The following is a 15,963-nucleotide window of genomic DNA, read 5'->3' on the forward strand; positions in this document are numbered from 1 at the left end:
GATTCATCATAAATATCACAATTATATACTTACCCTGTACATTGACAAGCCCGAAACATGACGTTCCCTCACTGATGCGGACGATCAGGCAGGTCGGTTAGAACACTTGGTCCACAGGCCTTGCACCGGTCCATATCTTCGGCAGTTTGCAGTATTGAAAGCTGAAAATATCTCAACTTTACATCAATAACTGCCCTTGTGCTGACCCTACACCTCCCAAACCCCAGGAGTTCCTCTGGCTGCGATTTCCATTCTGCTTCCAACTCTTGTTCGTCTGTATGCTGTACTGTCCTCCTAACAGTGATTCCATCTGTATCTCTCTCCCAGACAACATGGACAAACTTTCACCCACTCATCCCAACTCTCTCTTCCTCATATGTGGTGATTTCAAAGCCACCATGGAAATTGTCACCACCCCAATGGCAAATCCTCCCTTCTGGACTCAATGATGACTAACTTTTCTGAAAACGTCTCTGGCTCTTCCTCTGATCCATTTGGTTCATCTGATCTTGTGTTTGTGCAAGTCAACACCTCTCAGGCAATTCTCGGAGAGCTGCCTCAATGCCGGCAAGTCTGGCGGTTCACTCAGGTAGATTGGCAGGGACTGCGAGCAGCCATCTCTCTTCAGAACTGGTCTCCCATATCTACTGCCCCTGATGTTAACTCAGTCTGGGAATTTTTCAATAGAAATCTGCTCTCTCTGATGAACAGATTAAACGAATCGAGTATTCAATTATCTATCCCACCCTTCTTCCCACCCACAGTACACAGAATCACGTGGTGAAGCAGTTGCTCTGAAACAACTTGCCTTCTCTTCCTGGAAGGCAAATCCGACCAAAGGCAAACTCTGGATTCCAAAAAGTCCACACTACTCTCAGGCAAACCAGAAAACACCATATTTCCAACCTCAAGAATGAACTTTTAGACTTGTTTTCTTCCTTTAAAATCCAGTGGCACCTTGTTATATCTGTCTCTGGAGTGTCCTCCCCTTTCAGTCCTTCCCTCGCTTCAAATGGAACTACAGCCAACTTACCTTGTGAGACCAATCTTTCACCGGAATGCCTGAATTCTATGTTTGCTTACAAATATATCTCTCTCTCTCTCTCTCACTCTCTCACTCTCTCTCTCTCTCTCCTTGAGGTGGTTCTTTCAATACTCTGACTCTGCTTCTGGACCGGATGGCATCAGCTCACATTTCCTAAAAAAAACCTCCCCTGCTGCTTTTCTTGCACACCCTCTCTCTGCCCTTGGCACCCTCATTTGCCCTCGGTCATCTTCCATCTGCTTGGAAATCAGCCAACATCACAGAATCATATTAAAAGTCTGTCCTTGTGTGTGCCTACATAGACAGTCATCCAACTAATGTTGAGAAATATAGATGTATCAGTTTCTGGTCAACAACATATCTTCCCTATCATCACAAGTTTACGTTGCACTTTAGCAATATCTTTGAAGTCTTTATTCCCAACCGTACACCGAACATTTTAATTATTCTATAGGTTGTCCGATGTGTTGATGCGTGGACCTGCACTCGACAAAGGTGGTTCTCGCTGATGATGCCCAAGTTCAAAAAGACGTCACTCTTTTAACAAATGCAATGAACTGAGCATTTCGTCTCACCCAAAAGGTTAAAGTAAAGATCTGAGAGCAATTCATTGCAAAATTTGCCTTTCATTGCTATTGCTTCTCTGCTTTAAAACCCCCTTATCTTTACAATTAGACCTCTAACCTCCTCCAATTTATCACCAGAAGGCCGCACAGCTTGACATGTCTGTCATGGTATATTAGGAACGTTAAAAGACACGTCACTGTTTGCCACACATGCTGGCCGGGTGGAAGCACAAAGGCTCGAAAAAGCCACTTTCCCACGAGACCACACCAATTACGTGCTCAACTGCTGCAATACGTCAAAGTGCCTTCCAAATGCAAATACGCCATTTTTGAATCGGTAACCAGGAAAAGCTGCACAAGGAAAAACTGTGCCCTCTGCTGACTCATATGGCAAATGTCTCAAATGTGAATACTAGAATAGATGAAATGGACCTTCCACATTCCACCTGACTGCATCTTATGGCTGTTGGCTGAAACATGTTGTTGAACTCCATTGTTTAATAGCATTTGCTGTGATAGTGAGGTTTCATGGAGCTTCGGGTACAGACTTTCTCCTGGAACAACTTATCAGCACAAGAGGAGCTCGATTATTGTGAGGGAGAGGAGACTTAACTTTTGAAATCCTTTATTACAAAAATAGAAAAATGGAACAAGAAGTAAGTCGATCAAAGACAATGACGACATAACATACTGATTATAATAACAACCTGAACTGAACCCAACACAAGACTCCTTCATACCATTTATAAATTAACTCAACTCGGGAAACCTCTCAGGGAACAAACAAAACTGCAATTTAAGGTGAACATACACAGAACTTTTAAAGGCAAACAAATCACTCTCTTCCGAGTAATATATAGGAAGTTTAGCTTCAGCAAGCAAGAAATTGGCAACTTGGAAACTTCATATTTCTTATGAGACATAGGCATACAATAAGCGAAAGGAAACAAAAACCAAACGCTTGGGAAAGAGAATGTACGAACTGTAAAAGCGGGACCAGTCTTTGGCCTCCAATGTAAGCAAGGAAGATGTCCTCAGAGTGACGACAAAAAGGACCCTTTTTGGCTGCACAAGGTTGAGTCTCCTTGAAAATAAAACATTGTAAGGCAAGCAACAGTGCGCAAACCTCCAGCGAAGGTCCACAGCACGTTTGTATACCGGTGACATTTTTCAGTGGTCTGCAAAAGTATTCACCCCCAACCCATAAAGCCACATTTAGATGAACTACAAATTATGAAGGAACAATTTTTCCAAATTAACTTTTTTTATTAATGACTGAAGAGATCAAAGTAAACAATGTTATCGTTGAAGTAGGTTACATGTCAGGAATATCTGCAAAAAACATGTACAAATCAAAATTCACTGGTTGTAAAAGCATTCAACCCCTGAGGTCAGTACTTGGTGGAAACACCTTTGACTAATTACAGCTGTGAGTCTTTGTGGGTCAGTCCCAACCAGCTTTACACAGTGAGATGGTGAAATCTTTGCCCATTCTTCACGTGAGAATTGCTCTCGTTCTGCCAAGTTTGATCGCCGATGGACTAAAATCTTCAAGTCTAACCATAAATGTTCAGTTGGGTTCAAGTCAGGATTTTGACTGGGCCACTCAAGAACATTTATTTTCTTTTATTTTTTTTCTCAAGAACAATGCAACTTTTTATTCAGTTGCAGTGTGGCTTTAGCTTTGTGCTTCGGATCATTGTTCTGCTAAAATGTTAATCTCCTACCCAGTTTCAGATCCATGGCTGACTCAAACAGGTTTTCATCAAGGATTCTCCTGTACTTTGCACCATCCATTGTCCCTTCTATCCTGACAAGTTTTCCAGTCCCTGCTGATGAAAAGCAGCTCATTAACATGATGCTGCCACCACCATGCTTGACAGTCATGACTCGGTGATGCGCAGTGTTGGGCTTGTATCAGATGTAATGCTTTGAATTTGGACCAAAAAGTTCAATTTTTGTCTCGTCTGACCATAAAACTTTTCTTGACATGCCTGCAGTGTAATTAAGATGCTTTTTTTTTTTTTACAAACTCCATATGAGTTTGAATATATGTCTTTTTCAGTAATGGCTTCTTTCTAGCCACCTGTCCATTGAGGCCAGCTTTGTGAAGGGAGTGGGGTATTGTTGATTAATGAACACTGACCTCCACCTCAGACATAGAGCCTTCCAGATCTTTGAACGTCTTGGTTGGATTTACAGTGACATCCTAAACCTGTTTCCTGCTTGCCCGGCTGCTGAGTTTGGATGGGCAACCTGATCTAGGTAGAGTCTGAGTGGTATGATACGTCTTCCTTTTCTTAATGATGTATTTCACTGCACTCAAAGGGATAATGAGTGACTTTGAAATCTTCCTATAACCCTCTCCTGAACGGTGCTTCTCCACCACTTTATGTCTGACTTCTTTGGAAAGCTCCTTGATCTTCATGTTTGTCTTGTTGGTTGACCAAGTGAGTTGCACCTTAAAACTTCTTAGATAAGTGGGGGAGCTACATTTTTTTTAAAGTTAAACCACTGATTACATACAGGTGAAGCCTATTACATGTATTTTGTAACGTTCAAACAAATAATGTGGTCCTGAAGTGATTTAGGGTTAATTCGACAAAGGGTTTGAATACTGATGCAACTGAGTGTGCATACCTCAAGTGTGGTATGAGTGAGTGTGCATACCTCAAGGCCATCCTGCCAACCCAGTGCACCACCATCTTTCATTACCCCCCCATCCCGACCCACGAATCCTTATTACCTCCGTTAATCTTTCCTTACCTAACCATCTTACTTGCCACTTTCAGTATTTCCTCTCCTCCTCCTCCCTCTACTCTTTTCCTATTGGCTCATTCTCTTGACGTTTGTCCCACCTGTCAGATCTTCCATGAGCCTCACTCCTGCAATGGAAAATAAAAAAGATGAACATTAAACACCACTATTGTTTAAAATATTTTTGTTGTGGTTTATTCCAACACAATTACACAAAGTACTGCAGGTGTTCACCAGTTAGGGATAAATGTTATGTGTGAAACAACACTTCGCATTAATTCCATGTACAGAATCACAAGCAGGAATTGCAGTTCAACATTCTTGGTCCATTGAACCTTCAACAAAGGATGCACATATGTGGCTGGCGAGAGATCGTAAACAGGTCTCCCGTCCATGATAGTCTGATCATCATTTCTTCAGTCAAGGGAAATACAATTGCGCTGGAGTTTGTGGGAAATGGACCTGAGGCACATTGAATATTGTCCTTTTGGAAGCAAAGTCAAAGCACTTCAGTGAAGAACTGCTTGCTCGGTGATTATCGGATCAAGGTCTCAGCTTTTGGATAAAGCATCAGTCCATGAGCCAAATGAAGGCAGAGAGCTATGAGCATTGACTGGTATTAATTCTGGGATTGAGTTCCATGAGCATCGAGTTCCTTATCATCAATGCAAAAATACTTGTACCACCTTAAAGGCCTGTGCTGAACACAGGTAAGGGCATGGGAGTTGAACAGAACGTTTTCCAGAAAACTGAGCAGGTTAATACGGACCTATTGAGGATTTTCCTAATGTCAACCTTCCTGGTTTAGGTTTGCCAATGTTTAATTCATCTTCATGGTTAGCCCAATTTATGTTTCATATCTCCAAAGTAAAATATCACCAACAATGTCAAAGTATTGTCTTTGAATCTCATTGAAATCCATATTATTCACGACAGGCCCAAACTGCCCCCCCCCCCCAACAAAAAGTCTGCAGGCCACAGCACAGTCATGTCCATAATACAATTCTCTGTTTCAAAGAAATGAAACACATTCACCCTATTATAAACAAACTCTTCACAATCTTATTCTGATTGGCGATCCCAACAGCCATTTTAGAAGTACAATTAAAATCAACAGAACAATTAATATTCTCGTCTTCCCTTTATATTATAAGGGGTGAGGTCTGATGGCACCAGGCTTCTGCCCTGCCTTGACCACGATACTCCTCCATCTCCTTCTGTCCTCAGCCAACTCCGTCCACTCTCCAACCACCCCTACCCTATGGAAATCCCTCCTCACACAATCCTCCCATCAACCGCTGTAGACCTCTTTTCCTCCTAGTTTGCTCCCTCAAACTATCCACTCTCTTTGCTATTCTCTCTTTCCCCATCCGCACCAAGTGTCCAGCCCATCTCAGCTGGAATTTCACCAATCTCCCCATCAAACTCGTCTGCACACCAATCTCCTCCCTCAGTTCATCAATCCTCCTTCGATCCACTCGCTTCACTCCTGCAATTCTCCTGACCCAGTTGCTCTCGCAAACCTGCAGCCTCTGTTGTTGTCCGTCAGTGCTACCATCTCCAGGCCATAAAAGTAATCCAGCATTACATATGACATCAACGCCTTCCCTTTCAATTCTCTTAATATCTTTTATTCTGCCATTACTCCCTAAACCTTCCTCCGTGCATGAGCACCAACCTCAATCCTCCTCCGCACCGCTGCCAAGGACTTACCATTGCCAGTCACTGTTCCTCCCAGATATTCAAACCTATTACCCTTCCTGATCTCCTTCCCCTCTAACCTGATATTCATTTCTTTTCACTGCTGTCTGACCCACATCACCTCAGTCTTCTCCATACTCATCAGCCCATATTTCCCAAATACCTCCTTTCACTCTCCCAGTACTTCCTGAATCTCCTGCCCACTCTCCACAACAGCCAGATTGTCCATATACAACATCCTCCCCATACCACCCCTAAAGTTCACCTTCCTGCTTACCAGCTCCATCACCATGATAAACATGAGTGGACTGGGAGAGTTTCCCTCCTTCAAACTGATGTTTACACTGAACTCCTCAGACATCCCAGAACCAACCAAGACTCTTCCCTTCGTACATCCCTTCCACCAACCTCTTCTGCTTCTGGCATTCCCTTCCATCTCAGTGTCACCATCACCATCTCTCTTGGAACAGTGTCATAGGCCTTCTCCAGGTCCACGAATCCCAATGCCATCTCAAGTTGCACCTCCAACCTCTTCTAAAACCAGCTGTCTCAGCATGAACATCCCACCTGTCCTCCCCCGACCCATTCTAAAACCCTGCTGCTCTTCTCTGATCTCCATTTCCACCCTATTCCTTATCTTCCTGTCCAGAATCCTCTCCAGCACCTTAATTACATGACTGAGGAGTGCAATGCCCCTGTATATCCCCAGATCATGAACATCACCCTTCCCCTTCCATATCGGCACCATTAACCCTGTCCTCCACTCCTCCATAATCGAACCCTCACTCATACATATGTTCAACAGCTTTTTCATGCAACTGACTCCGACTTCTTCCACTGCAATTATAATTTCTGTACACACCTTATCAATGCCTGGCATTCTTCCCTTCTTCATCCACTTCAATGCTGTCTGCACTTCCTCCTCTGTGATCTCCACCAACCAACTCCATTTTCCCCTTTGCATAACACAGTAGCTTCAGCTCGCTGATGTTTCCTCCAGGTTTAACAGCTCTTTGAAATATCGTTCCTACACCTTCAATACTGCGGCCCTCTCTGTCACGAGCCTCCCACCACCATCCTTAATCACTGCCCTCCCCTTTCATGTCCTTACCATCCTCATCCCTGTGACAAGCCAATTTATATATCATCCTCCTCCCACCATCCTCTTCCAACTTGTTGTACACCTCCTCTGCCATATCATTCCTTGCCTTATCCACAGCTCTCCTTGCTGCTTTCTTGTCCTGCCAATACAGGTGCATCAACCCTGCAATTGGCTGCTTCCCCCTATCCTTGATCTTCTCTATCCTCTTCCAAACCTCCTTCTTTTGACCAACTGCCATCACTCCTTCCTTCGTCCACCATATCTGGTTTCTATCTCTCGACGATGCACCCTTTCCTGATGTCCATCCACACAAAACTTCTGCAATTCCCCTAAACACCTCGCCGTACTTCTTCCACTCCACCTACAAACCTTCGGCTTCTTCGTCAAGTTACTCATAACTAGCCCTCAACCTCTACTTGTACTCAATGAGGACGTTTCCCCTACATTTCCCCCACCTTATGATCTTCCAACCCCTGCTCTTAACCTCCCTCCTTTTCTCCATCCATACCACAAACACCACATTCTTGTGCGAGGTGGTAACATGCTCTCCTGCCACTGCCTTACAATCCTGAACCCTCCACAACTGTTGCTTCCTTACCACCACCAAATCCAATTCTGTTTCATGATGTCCACTCCTAAAAGTAATCTTGAGGCTTTCCAGCTTTTGAAAGAATGAACCAGCTATGACCATTAATGTCTGGATTATAATGTAAACAACTACGACAATGAGATGCACATTTTATTGCCTTTTCTTTTGCTCGGTGACATAGATGTACACGTAGATGTCACACGAACAACGGCAAATTCAAATCCACTACTCCTTCAATGGCCCCCAATTGTTCCTACCTTATTGTTGGGTCAGTCGGGGGAAATCGTTGGTCCGAGTCTTGCACGAAATTGCCAGACAGGCCAATTATTCGGTCGAGAATTTGTCATTTGTTCAGGGTGCCGGCAATAATTCATCCACTCTTTGTTAAAAAATACCGTGATATATTTCAACGTCCACCGGCAGCCAAAAAGAAACCCAGACTAGACAACCTAAAGGCAAGCGCGCTCCCACTGCACCATCCTGCAGGACAATGGCGATAACAAAGGAACTGTATAAAAAAATATCTGCATAAATGGTAAAACCCTGATAAAAATTGTGCAGTGTTAACAACTTTACTAAAACAGTCCAGTAAACATGAAGATATCAATCCATGTAAAGCAGTGTACAGCCATAAAATTGTTTGTGCAGAATTACAAGCAGGAATTGCAGTTCACCATCTTGGTCCAAAAACACTTTTGATCTTCTAATCCGTGATGAGTCAAGCATGATGTTTTTGCCTTTTCGACTTTCTGATGTCATGTGCAGTCTCCTCTTCTCCGCGGTTATATTCCATGGTCCGAGCAAAAAAAATAAAATGTAATTGATTTCCTTTTAGGTTTGTGAATTTGACAAGGAATTCTGTTTGAGCAGTGTTGAGAGTTCCTTCATAAGCAAATGTTGAAGATTATTGTCATCTTTGGCAAGCTGTTCATCATTGGAAGATGTGCTGATGCCAACATTCAGGGAAGGCGATGACGTGCCGAAGCACGAGCGATTTTGACACACCGTTGGAGAAAGGCCTGACTGGTCGAGTAGAGGCGGCCTCCCTGGCGGTGTTACCATGGAGGTGCTTTTCCACGACGGTGACCAAATATTCAGTGAGGAATCTTCTATAGATTCGTACATGCTGTCCTCAGACGGAGCGGCCAACACAATTCGCTGCTTGACATCCTTCCTCTTTTCTGGCACCGAGATGGGTTTCCCGCTGTTTTTTTGTGTGGCACAGCTCGGCAGTGCTGTTCCCTCTGTAAGCTCCTGTGCCTCGTTCATCCATGGCAGGTGGACCTAAAAGAGTTCAAATGTGAGGTAGAGAATGGTTCAAGATAAAAATGAAGTTTGCGGGTACCATTCTCATATCCTCGGTATTCCATGCCATTTCAGTGGGAATATGTTGGAGAAATCCCAGAAACAGTCTACATATTATAGTTATGAAATGGTAGGAGAGGGGGATATAATGAGGAAAAAAATATATAGAAAGGGGGAGGATAGGGAAGGGTGGACATAAGAGAAGGGAGAGAAAATGAGAGGAGATTGGGACCATACTCTGTGCAGAACGTTGGTGCTGCTTCAGCAGTCTCCTTGGCTATTGGGTACAATCCTGGACGGGTCGCCACTCCGACACAGAGAGAGAATGGCGAGGGTTAAGAATATATATATATATATATATATATATATATATATATATATATATGTATTCGAAAGGATGAGGGAGGGATGAAAAACACGTGGTGCAGACTGAGTAGGAGGGGGGAGGGGGGAGGGTGGGTTGGGGAGACCTTATGAAAATGTCACCATTTTTACAAACAGAGAAGTCCCTCTTTCTCTGCAAACTCTCCAAAGAACACCTCTTCTGCTAATCAACTTTCGTGAATGTTTCGTTATGTTCTTGTTGCTGAGTCTGCTTCTTTTTTTTTCAACTTCCTTAAGTTTCTGAGCCTCATGGAAGAGCTGTCACACATACACAAACCATGCACTCATGCAGACAGCTGCAGTCAACACAGGACTTGGCATCAGACAAGTACAGCCGTTGACCTTGGGGGAAATTACTTCCGGGAAACCACTGGGTGGCCAAGCACCACCACATTCAGTGGCAGTGCTTTTCTCTCCACAATCGGGGGAGTGGTGAGAGGGGGTTGCTGGGTGGGGAGATATCAGGTAAAGGAACGAGGAATTATTCGTTCGATAACATTTCACATGATGAAAGCTTTAATATAAAATGTGTGAAAACCGCGGGGTTGAAGTGGAGTTGTGTTCCGCAGCATGGTGTCACCGCAGCCCACTGATGGTTGTGAAGCAAGTTGTAGAGCAAGAAATAGCAGCACCAATGCATGCACTAATACAGCAGTGGCAGGTGTGTGTGTGTGTGTCTTTCATTTGAAGTTAGCATCGATGATAATATATAAATTAGTCGATGCGGAACTTGAAACGACACTGTGTATATAAATTTTTATCAGGCATTAAGTTTGGATAAAATGGCTTGTTGTCATGGCAAAGTCAACTGCACAGACTTGGCAATAGACTTGTCAGTTGTATTACTTCATTGATGAGATGAGGTAGGTGTGAGGTTTTTCAGGAAAGGGTTGTATGAAAACGTGTTTCCGGTTTGCATGCGCATGCAGACACAACTAGGCCAAGGTTGCAGGTATCCAGATGCAAATCCCACAAATGGTCCGACATGCACCGAGCTTTACCTTACACTGCAGGTCCAAGATGGGGGAAACAGTTAGGTGATACTCTGCAAATGAAACATGGGGGGTTAAGCCAAAGTGGAAGAGAAAGCAACGTTCACTACGGACATCACCTCATGGAACACGTCGTGGAACTCTTCGTTGTTTGAGATTATAATCAGGAGTTTATAGGACCGAGCATGAAGCTTCGGCAAGCACATTAATGTGAACCAGCCTGAAACAAAGTGACTTATTCCTTCTGAAGATAAAGGAAAAATGAAACCTTGGTTGTAAACAATGCAACGGGCAAAGGATCTTTATCCGGATATTCACAGATTCATGATGTGGAGGTGTAAGAGGTAACCAAAAGGTCTTGAGAGATTACCTACCGGATCTACCACAATGATGCTGTCACGGAGGTTGGTGCGCTCTGCCTCACTGCCACGCAGAGGGATGAGCGAGCGGTTAGAGGACCGATGATCTTGCACCGGCCTCGTGAGTTCTGTGCTGCCAACTGGCCATACGTCTCCGTCGTACTACACATTTGACAGAAAATTGGTGGCACGATCCATTAGATGGAAACAATGCGATGGGATGTGTATCCATTAAAAAAAGAGAAGCCAATAGGCAGGTAGTGGTGTTGGTGCAGAGTGAAGGAAGGAAGAGTCATTCAGCAGAGAAAGAAGACAATAAGGCAAAATAAATTAAATAAATATACAGACAAGGCAAAACCACAGTACTCATCCGTGAACCAAATAAGTTTATAAATAGTTTGAGAAGTTAAAGTTCAGAAGCAAGGAATAAAATAACAACTCCTGCAGTACATTATAATATAATCACTGAAACAATTACAAACACAAGACATGCTGATAGGCATTGAAAATAGGAATACCTCAAATTCAAACACTTATAAACATGCCAAGCCAATAATACAATCGTTCCGTTTCAAATAGAAACAAATATCAAAAACAAGTAGAGACCTCACCTTGAAGTGTAATAAACAAGCAAAGAAATCTCTCAATTCAGCTTGTCTGTTGAAGCTCAGCAACCTGGAGGGAACATGCAGGTAAGCACAGTGTGGTACAGTACTATGGAAGTGTGATGGTGACCATCACCTAATGTAAAGCCTGGTGTTGGCTTAGTGGTAAGGGTGGCTGGCTTGGTTGCCACTGAATTAAGACCAGGTGGGGTTGACCGAGTCAGTCAACCTTGTGAAGTCAGCCAAATCAGTACCACTATTAGTAGAGGGGCACAGCATCAGTGGCATAGTTGTGCCCCAACAAAACTATAGCTACCCGGCAGCGACGCTACCATACACAAGAAAAATAAGACCTCATGGAAAAGTATTGTGAAAAATAACGACTAAACATAAAATCACGTGCAAAATAATATATTCATTCATCCATGTATAGGTGAACAAAATGGAGGTAGGATACCTCTGTTCGGAAAGGTGGGAGCAAGATGAAACCCTTTTCATCACCTCTACCCATTATGTTTCCTCATTGTTCATAATCTCCCATCGACTGAACATTTTGTCATTTGAAATCGCCCTTTTAGGTTCAGGCCGGCATGATACCCGAGAGGTATGCACACTTGCCTCTAAGCTGTCCAGCCTGGGTTTGAATTTCAACCCAACTATAAACTACCATCCTGGTGTTTTGCAGGCAGGGCGAGACATCAATGCGTGCGCCGTCCCCCAGATGGTTGGATGTTAAACTGGTCGTCTCGTCTACCAGATATAGTTAATGGATGTTAAAGATCCCTCGGTGTCCTTTGCGAAGAGTCGGTGAGTCATAGCCGGCACCATGAACAAATTCCAAATTCCTGCACATTCGGTCGAGCATCTTGCATCGGAGTGGCAACGCATCCAGGATTATAACACCACCCAAAGAAACTGCCTCTGGAGAACCGACACTCAATATAGAACATATGTACACAAGACATAATGAGGCTGTGGGTTCAAGAACCTGAACATATAAAAATCATGAGGGTATACAGAAGGAGAAATCTCGCCCTATCTTTCCCAGCAGGGGTATCTTGCCCACCTTACTCAATATTAAAAACGAGGTACGTGTCCACCAAGTTTCATCCGAATCCAACCACAACTTGTTGAGATATCCTGCACACAAGCAAACAGACAAACAAACAAACAAACAAGCCGGGAGGCGACGAGGGATTCGCTAGGATCGAAGCGCTGGATACGATGCTTTTCATTCTGACCGATCCACCTATGAAGATTCATTGCCAAGACGTATTGGTTCACAGACAATTGTTCCTCTGCCTGGCAAGATTTTTCCAATTGTGTATTTTGCCAACTGGAACTCATAAAAAATAATGGTAAATAGACACCCTATTTTTGAAGGACTACCATTTGAAAAATAATTGGTTTGCCGGTTTGTGCTGTGGAGCCTCACGTTGCAGACACACACACACACACACACACACACACACACACACACACACACACACACACACACACACACACACACACACACACACACACACACACACACACACACACACACACACACACACACACACACACACACACACACACACACACACACGGAAAACCCGATAAACTTCTCTCAATGCTCTTGTTTGACCACACCTTCTGAGCCACACAATATTTTTCATAAGCCACGACCACTTTCCTATGCCACTCCCACTTTAAATAATAAATAATTGGAGGTGGTGTGTGGGTGGGGAATCGTTTTCGGTAAATAAATAAATAATTGGAGGTGGTGTGTGGATCGTGGAATCATTTTCGGTAAATAAATTAATAATTGGAGCGGAGTGTGGGTCGTGGAATCGTTTTAGGTAAATAAATAAATAATTGGAGGTGGTGTGTGGATCGTGGAATTGTTTTCAGTAAATACATAAATAATTGGAGGCGGAGTGTGGGTCGTGGAATCGTTTTCAGAAAATAAATAAATAATTGGAGGTGGTGTGTGGATCGTGGAATCGTTTTCGGTAAATAAATAATTGGAGGCGGAGTGTGGGTCGTGGAATCGTTTTCAGAAAATAAATAAATAATTGGAGGTGGTGTGTGGATCGTGGAATCGTTTTCGGTAAATCAATAATTGGAGGCGGAGTGTGGGTCGTGGAATCGTTTTCAGAAAATAAATAAATAATTGGAGGTGGTGTGTGGATCGTGGAATCGTTTTCGGTAAATAAATAAATAATTGGAGGCGGAGTGTGGGTCATGGAATCGTTTTCGGGAAATAAATAAATAATTGGAGGTGGTATGTGGGTCGTGGAATCGTTTTCGGGAAATAAATAAATAATTGGAGGTGGTATGTGGCTTGTGGAATTGTTTTCAGTAAATAAATAAATAATTGGAGATGGTGTGTGGATCGTGGAATTGTTTTCGGTAAATAAATAAATAATTGGAGGTGGTGTGTGGATCGTGGAATCGTTTTCGGTAAATAAATAAATAATTGGAGGTGGTATGTGGATCGTGGAATCGTTTACGGAAAATAAATAAATAATTGGTGGTGTGTGGATCGTGGAATTGTTTTCGGTAAATAAATATATAATTGAAGGTGGTGTGTGGACCGTGGAATTGTTTTCGGTAAATAAATAAATAATTGAAGGTGGTGTGTGGATCGTGGAATTGTTTTCGGTAAATAAATAAATAATTGGAGGTGGTGTGTGGATCATGGAATCGTTTTCGGGAAATAAATAAATAATTGGAGGTGGTATGTGGGTTGTGGAATTGTTTTCAGTAAATAAATAAATAATTGGAGATGGTGTGTGGATCATGGAATTGTTTTCGGTAAATAAATAAATAATTGGAGGTGGTGTGTGGATCGTGGAATCGTTTACGGAAAATAAATAAATAATTGGTGGTGTGTGGATCGTGTAATTGTTTTCGGTAAATAAATATATAATTGAAGGTGGTGTGTGGACCGTGGAATCGTTTTCGGTAAATATATAAATAATTGAAGGTGGTGTTAGGATCGTGGAATCGTTTTCGGTAAATAAATAATTGAAGGTGGGTGTGGATCCTGGAATCGTTTTTGGTAAATAAATAAATAATTGAAGGTGGTGTGTGGATCGTGGAATTGTTTTCAGTAAATAAATAATTAATTGGAGGTGGAGTGGGGTCATGGAGTCATTTTCGGGAAATAAATAAATAATTGGAGGTGGTGTGTGGATCGTGGAATCGTTTTCAGGAAATAAATAAATAGTTGAAGGTGGTGAGTGGGTCGTGGAATCGTTTTCGGTAAATAAATAAATAATTGGAGGTGGTGTGTGGATCGTGGAATTGTTTTCGGTAAATAAATAAATGATTGGAGGTGGAGTGTGGGTCGTGGAATTGTTTTCGGTAAATAAATAATTAATTGGATGTGGAGTGTGGGTCGTGGAGTCATTTTCAGGAAATAAATAAATAATTGGAGGTGGTGTGTGGATCGTGGAATCGTTTTCGGGAAATAAATAAATAGTTGAAGGTGGTGTGTGGGTCGTGGAATCGTTTTCGGTAAATAAATAAATAATTGGAGGTGGTGTGTGGATCGTGGAATTGTTTTCGGTAAATAAATAAATGATTGGAGGTGGAGTGTGGGTCGTGGAATTGTTTTCGGTAAATAAATAAATAATTGGAGGTGGTGTGTGGATCGTGGAATTGTTTACGGCAAATAAATTAATAATTGGAGACAGAGTGTGGGCCGTGGAATCGTTTTCGGTAAATAAATAAATAATTGGAGGTGGTGTGTGGATCGTGGAATCGTTTACGGAAAATAAATAAATAATTGGCGGTGGTGTGTGGATCGTGGAATCGGTTACGTAAAATAAATAAATAATTGGAGGTGGTGTGTGGATAGTGGAATCGTTTTCGGTAAATAAATAAATAATTGAAGGTGCTGTGTGGGTCGTGGAATCGTTTTCAGTAAATAAATAAATAATTGAAGGTGGTGTGTGGATCGTGGAATTGTTTTCGGTAAATAAATAAATAATTGAAAGTGGTGTGTGGGTCGTGGAATTGTTTTCAGTAAAGAAATATATAATTGAAGGTGGTGTGTGGGTGGGGAATCATTTTCGGTAAATAAATAAACATATTATATTATTAGAAATCCACAAAGACAGAAATGCCGGTGATTCCATTTATTTTGGATCCTTTTCACTTTGGTCAATAACGTTTGGATCGAGGAGATCGAAGGTGGAACGATGGTGTAGTTCCTTACAAACACTGTATACACACCTTAAATGACGGTAAATCGACACCCGATTTTTGAAGGACCACCATTTGAAAAATAAATCCTCAATCAAAAATCGGCTCGAGTAAAATTTTCTAAATATTTCGAAGTTTTTAATTCCGAAGTCTCGTTTCTCTACATTTAAAACTGAAGGACAAGTATTGAAAATACTGTACGCCTTTTTTCGGCCGCTGCACAGCAACGGGTGGTTGCTAGGCAACGAAATTCAAACGTGCACATTCCCAGTATATATTCCACCTGTTGGCAAAGTTTCATCGAAATCGGTTCGCTGGTTCGTGCTGTGGAGCCTCACGTTGCACAAACACACACACACACACA

At 42.5% G+C, this 15,963-nt stretch overlaps 1 protein-coding gene across 10 annotated transcripts in view; it reads right to left on the reverse strand.

The window, feature by feature from the left end:
* Positions 1 to 4,537: 4,537 nt before the first annotated feature.
* LOC147018701 (arf-GAP with Rho-GAP domain, ANK repeat and PH domain-containing protein 1-like) overlaps positions 4,538 to 15,963 on the reverse strand; it is a 171,062-nt gene continuing 159,636 nt past the window's right edge. For 9 of the 10 annotated variants that reach the window (XM_085898650.1, XM_085898648.1, XM_085898644.1 and 6 more), the window contains 3 exons: positions 11,412 to 11,475; positions 10,816 to 10,962; positions 4,538 to 9,044 (listed from right to left, as the gene is read on the reverse strand). In XM_085898650.1, coding sequence (XP_085754776.1) covers positions 8,592 to 9,044; positions 10,816 to 10,962; positions 11,412 to 11,475 — 664 coding nt within the window. In that variant the 3' untranslated portion in view covers positions 4,538 to 8,591. Of the gene's footprint in view, positions 9,045 to 10,450; positions 10,495 to 10,815; positions 10,963 to 11,411; positions 11,476 to 15,963 lie in introns of all 10 variants that reach the window. The other variant, XM_085898652.1, reaches the window with a different exon arrangement.

The sequence above is a fragment of the Eptatretus burgeri genome, chromosome 10 (genome assembly GCF_056783735.1).
Source record: "Eptatretus burgeri isolate ZD-2024b chromosome 10, Ebu_testis_v1, whole genome shotgun sequence".
NCBI lineage: Eukaryota > Metazoa > Chordata > Myxini > Myxiniformes > Myxinidae > Eptatretus > Eptatretus burgeri.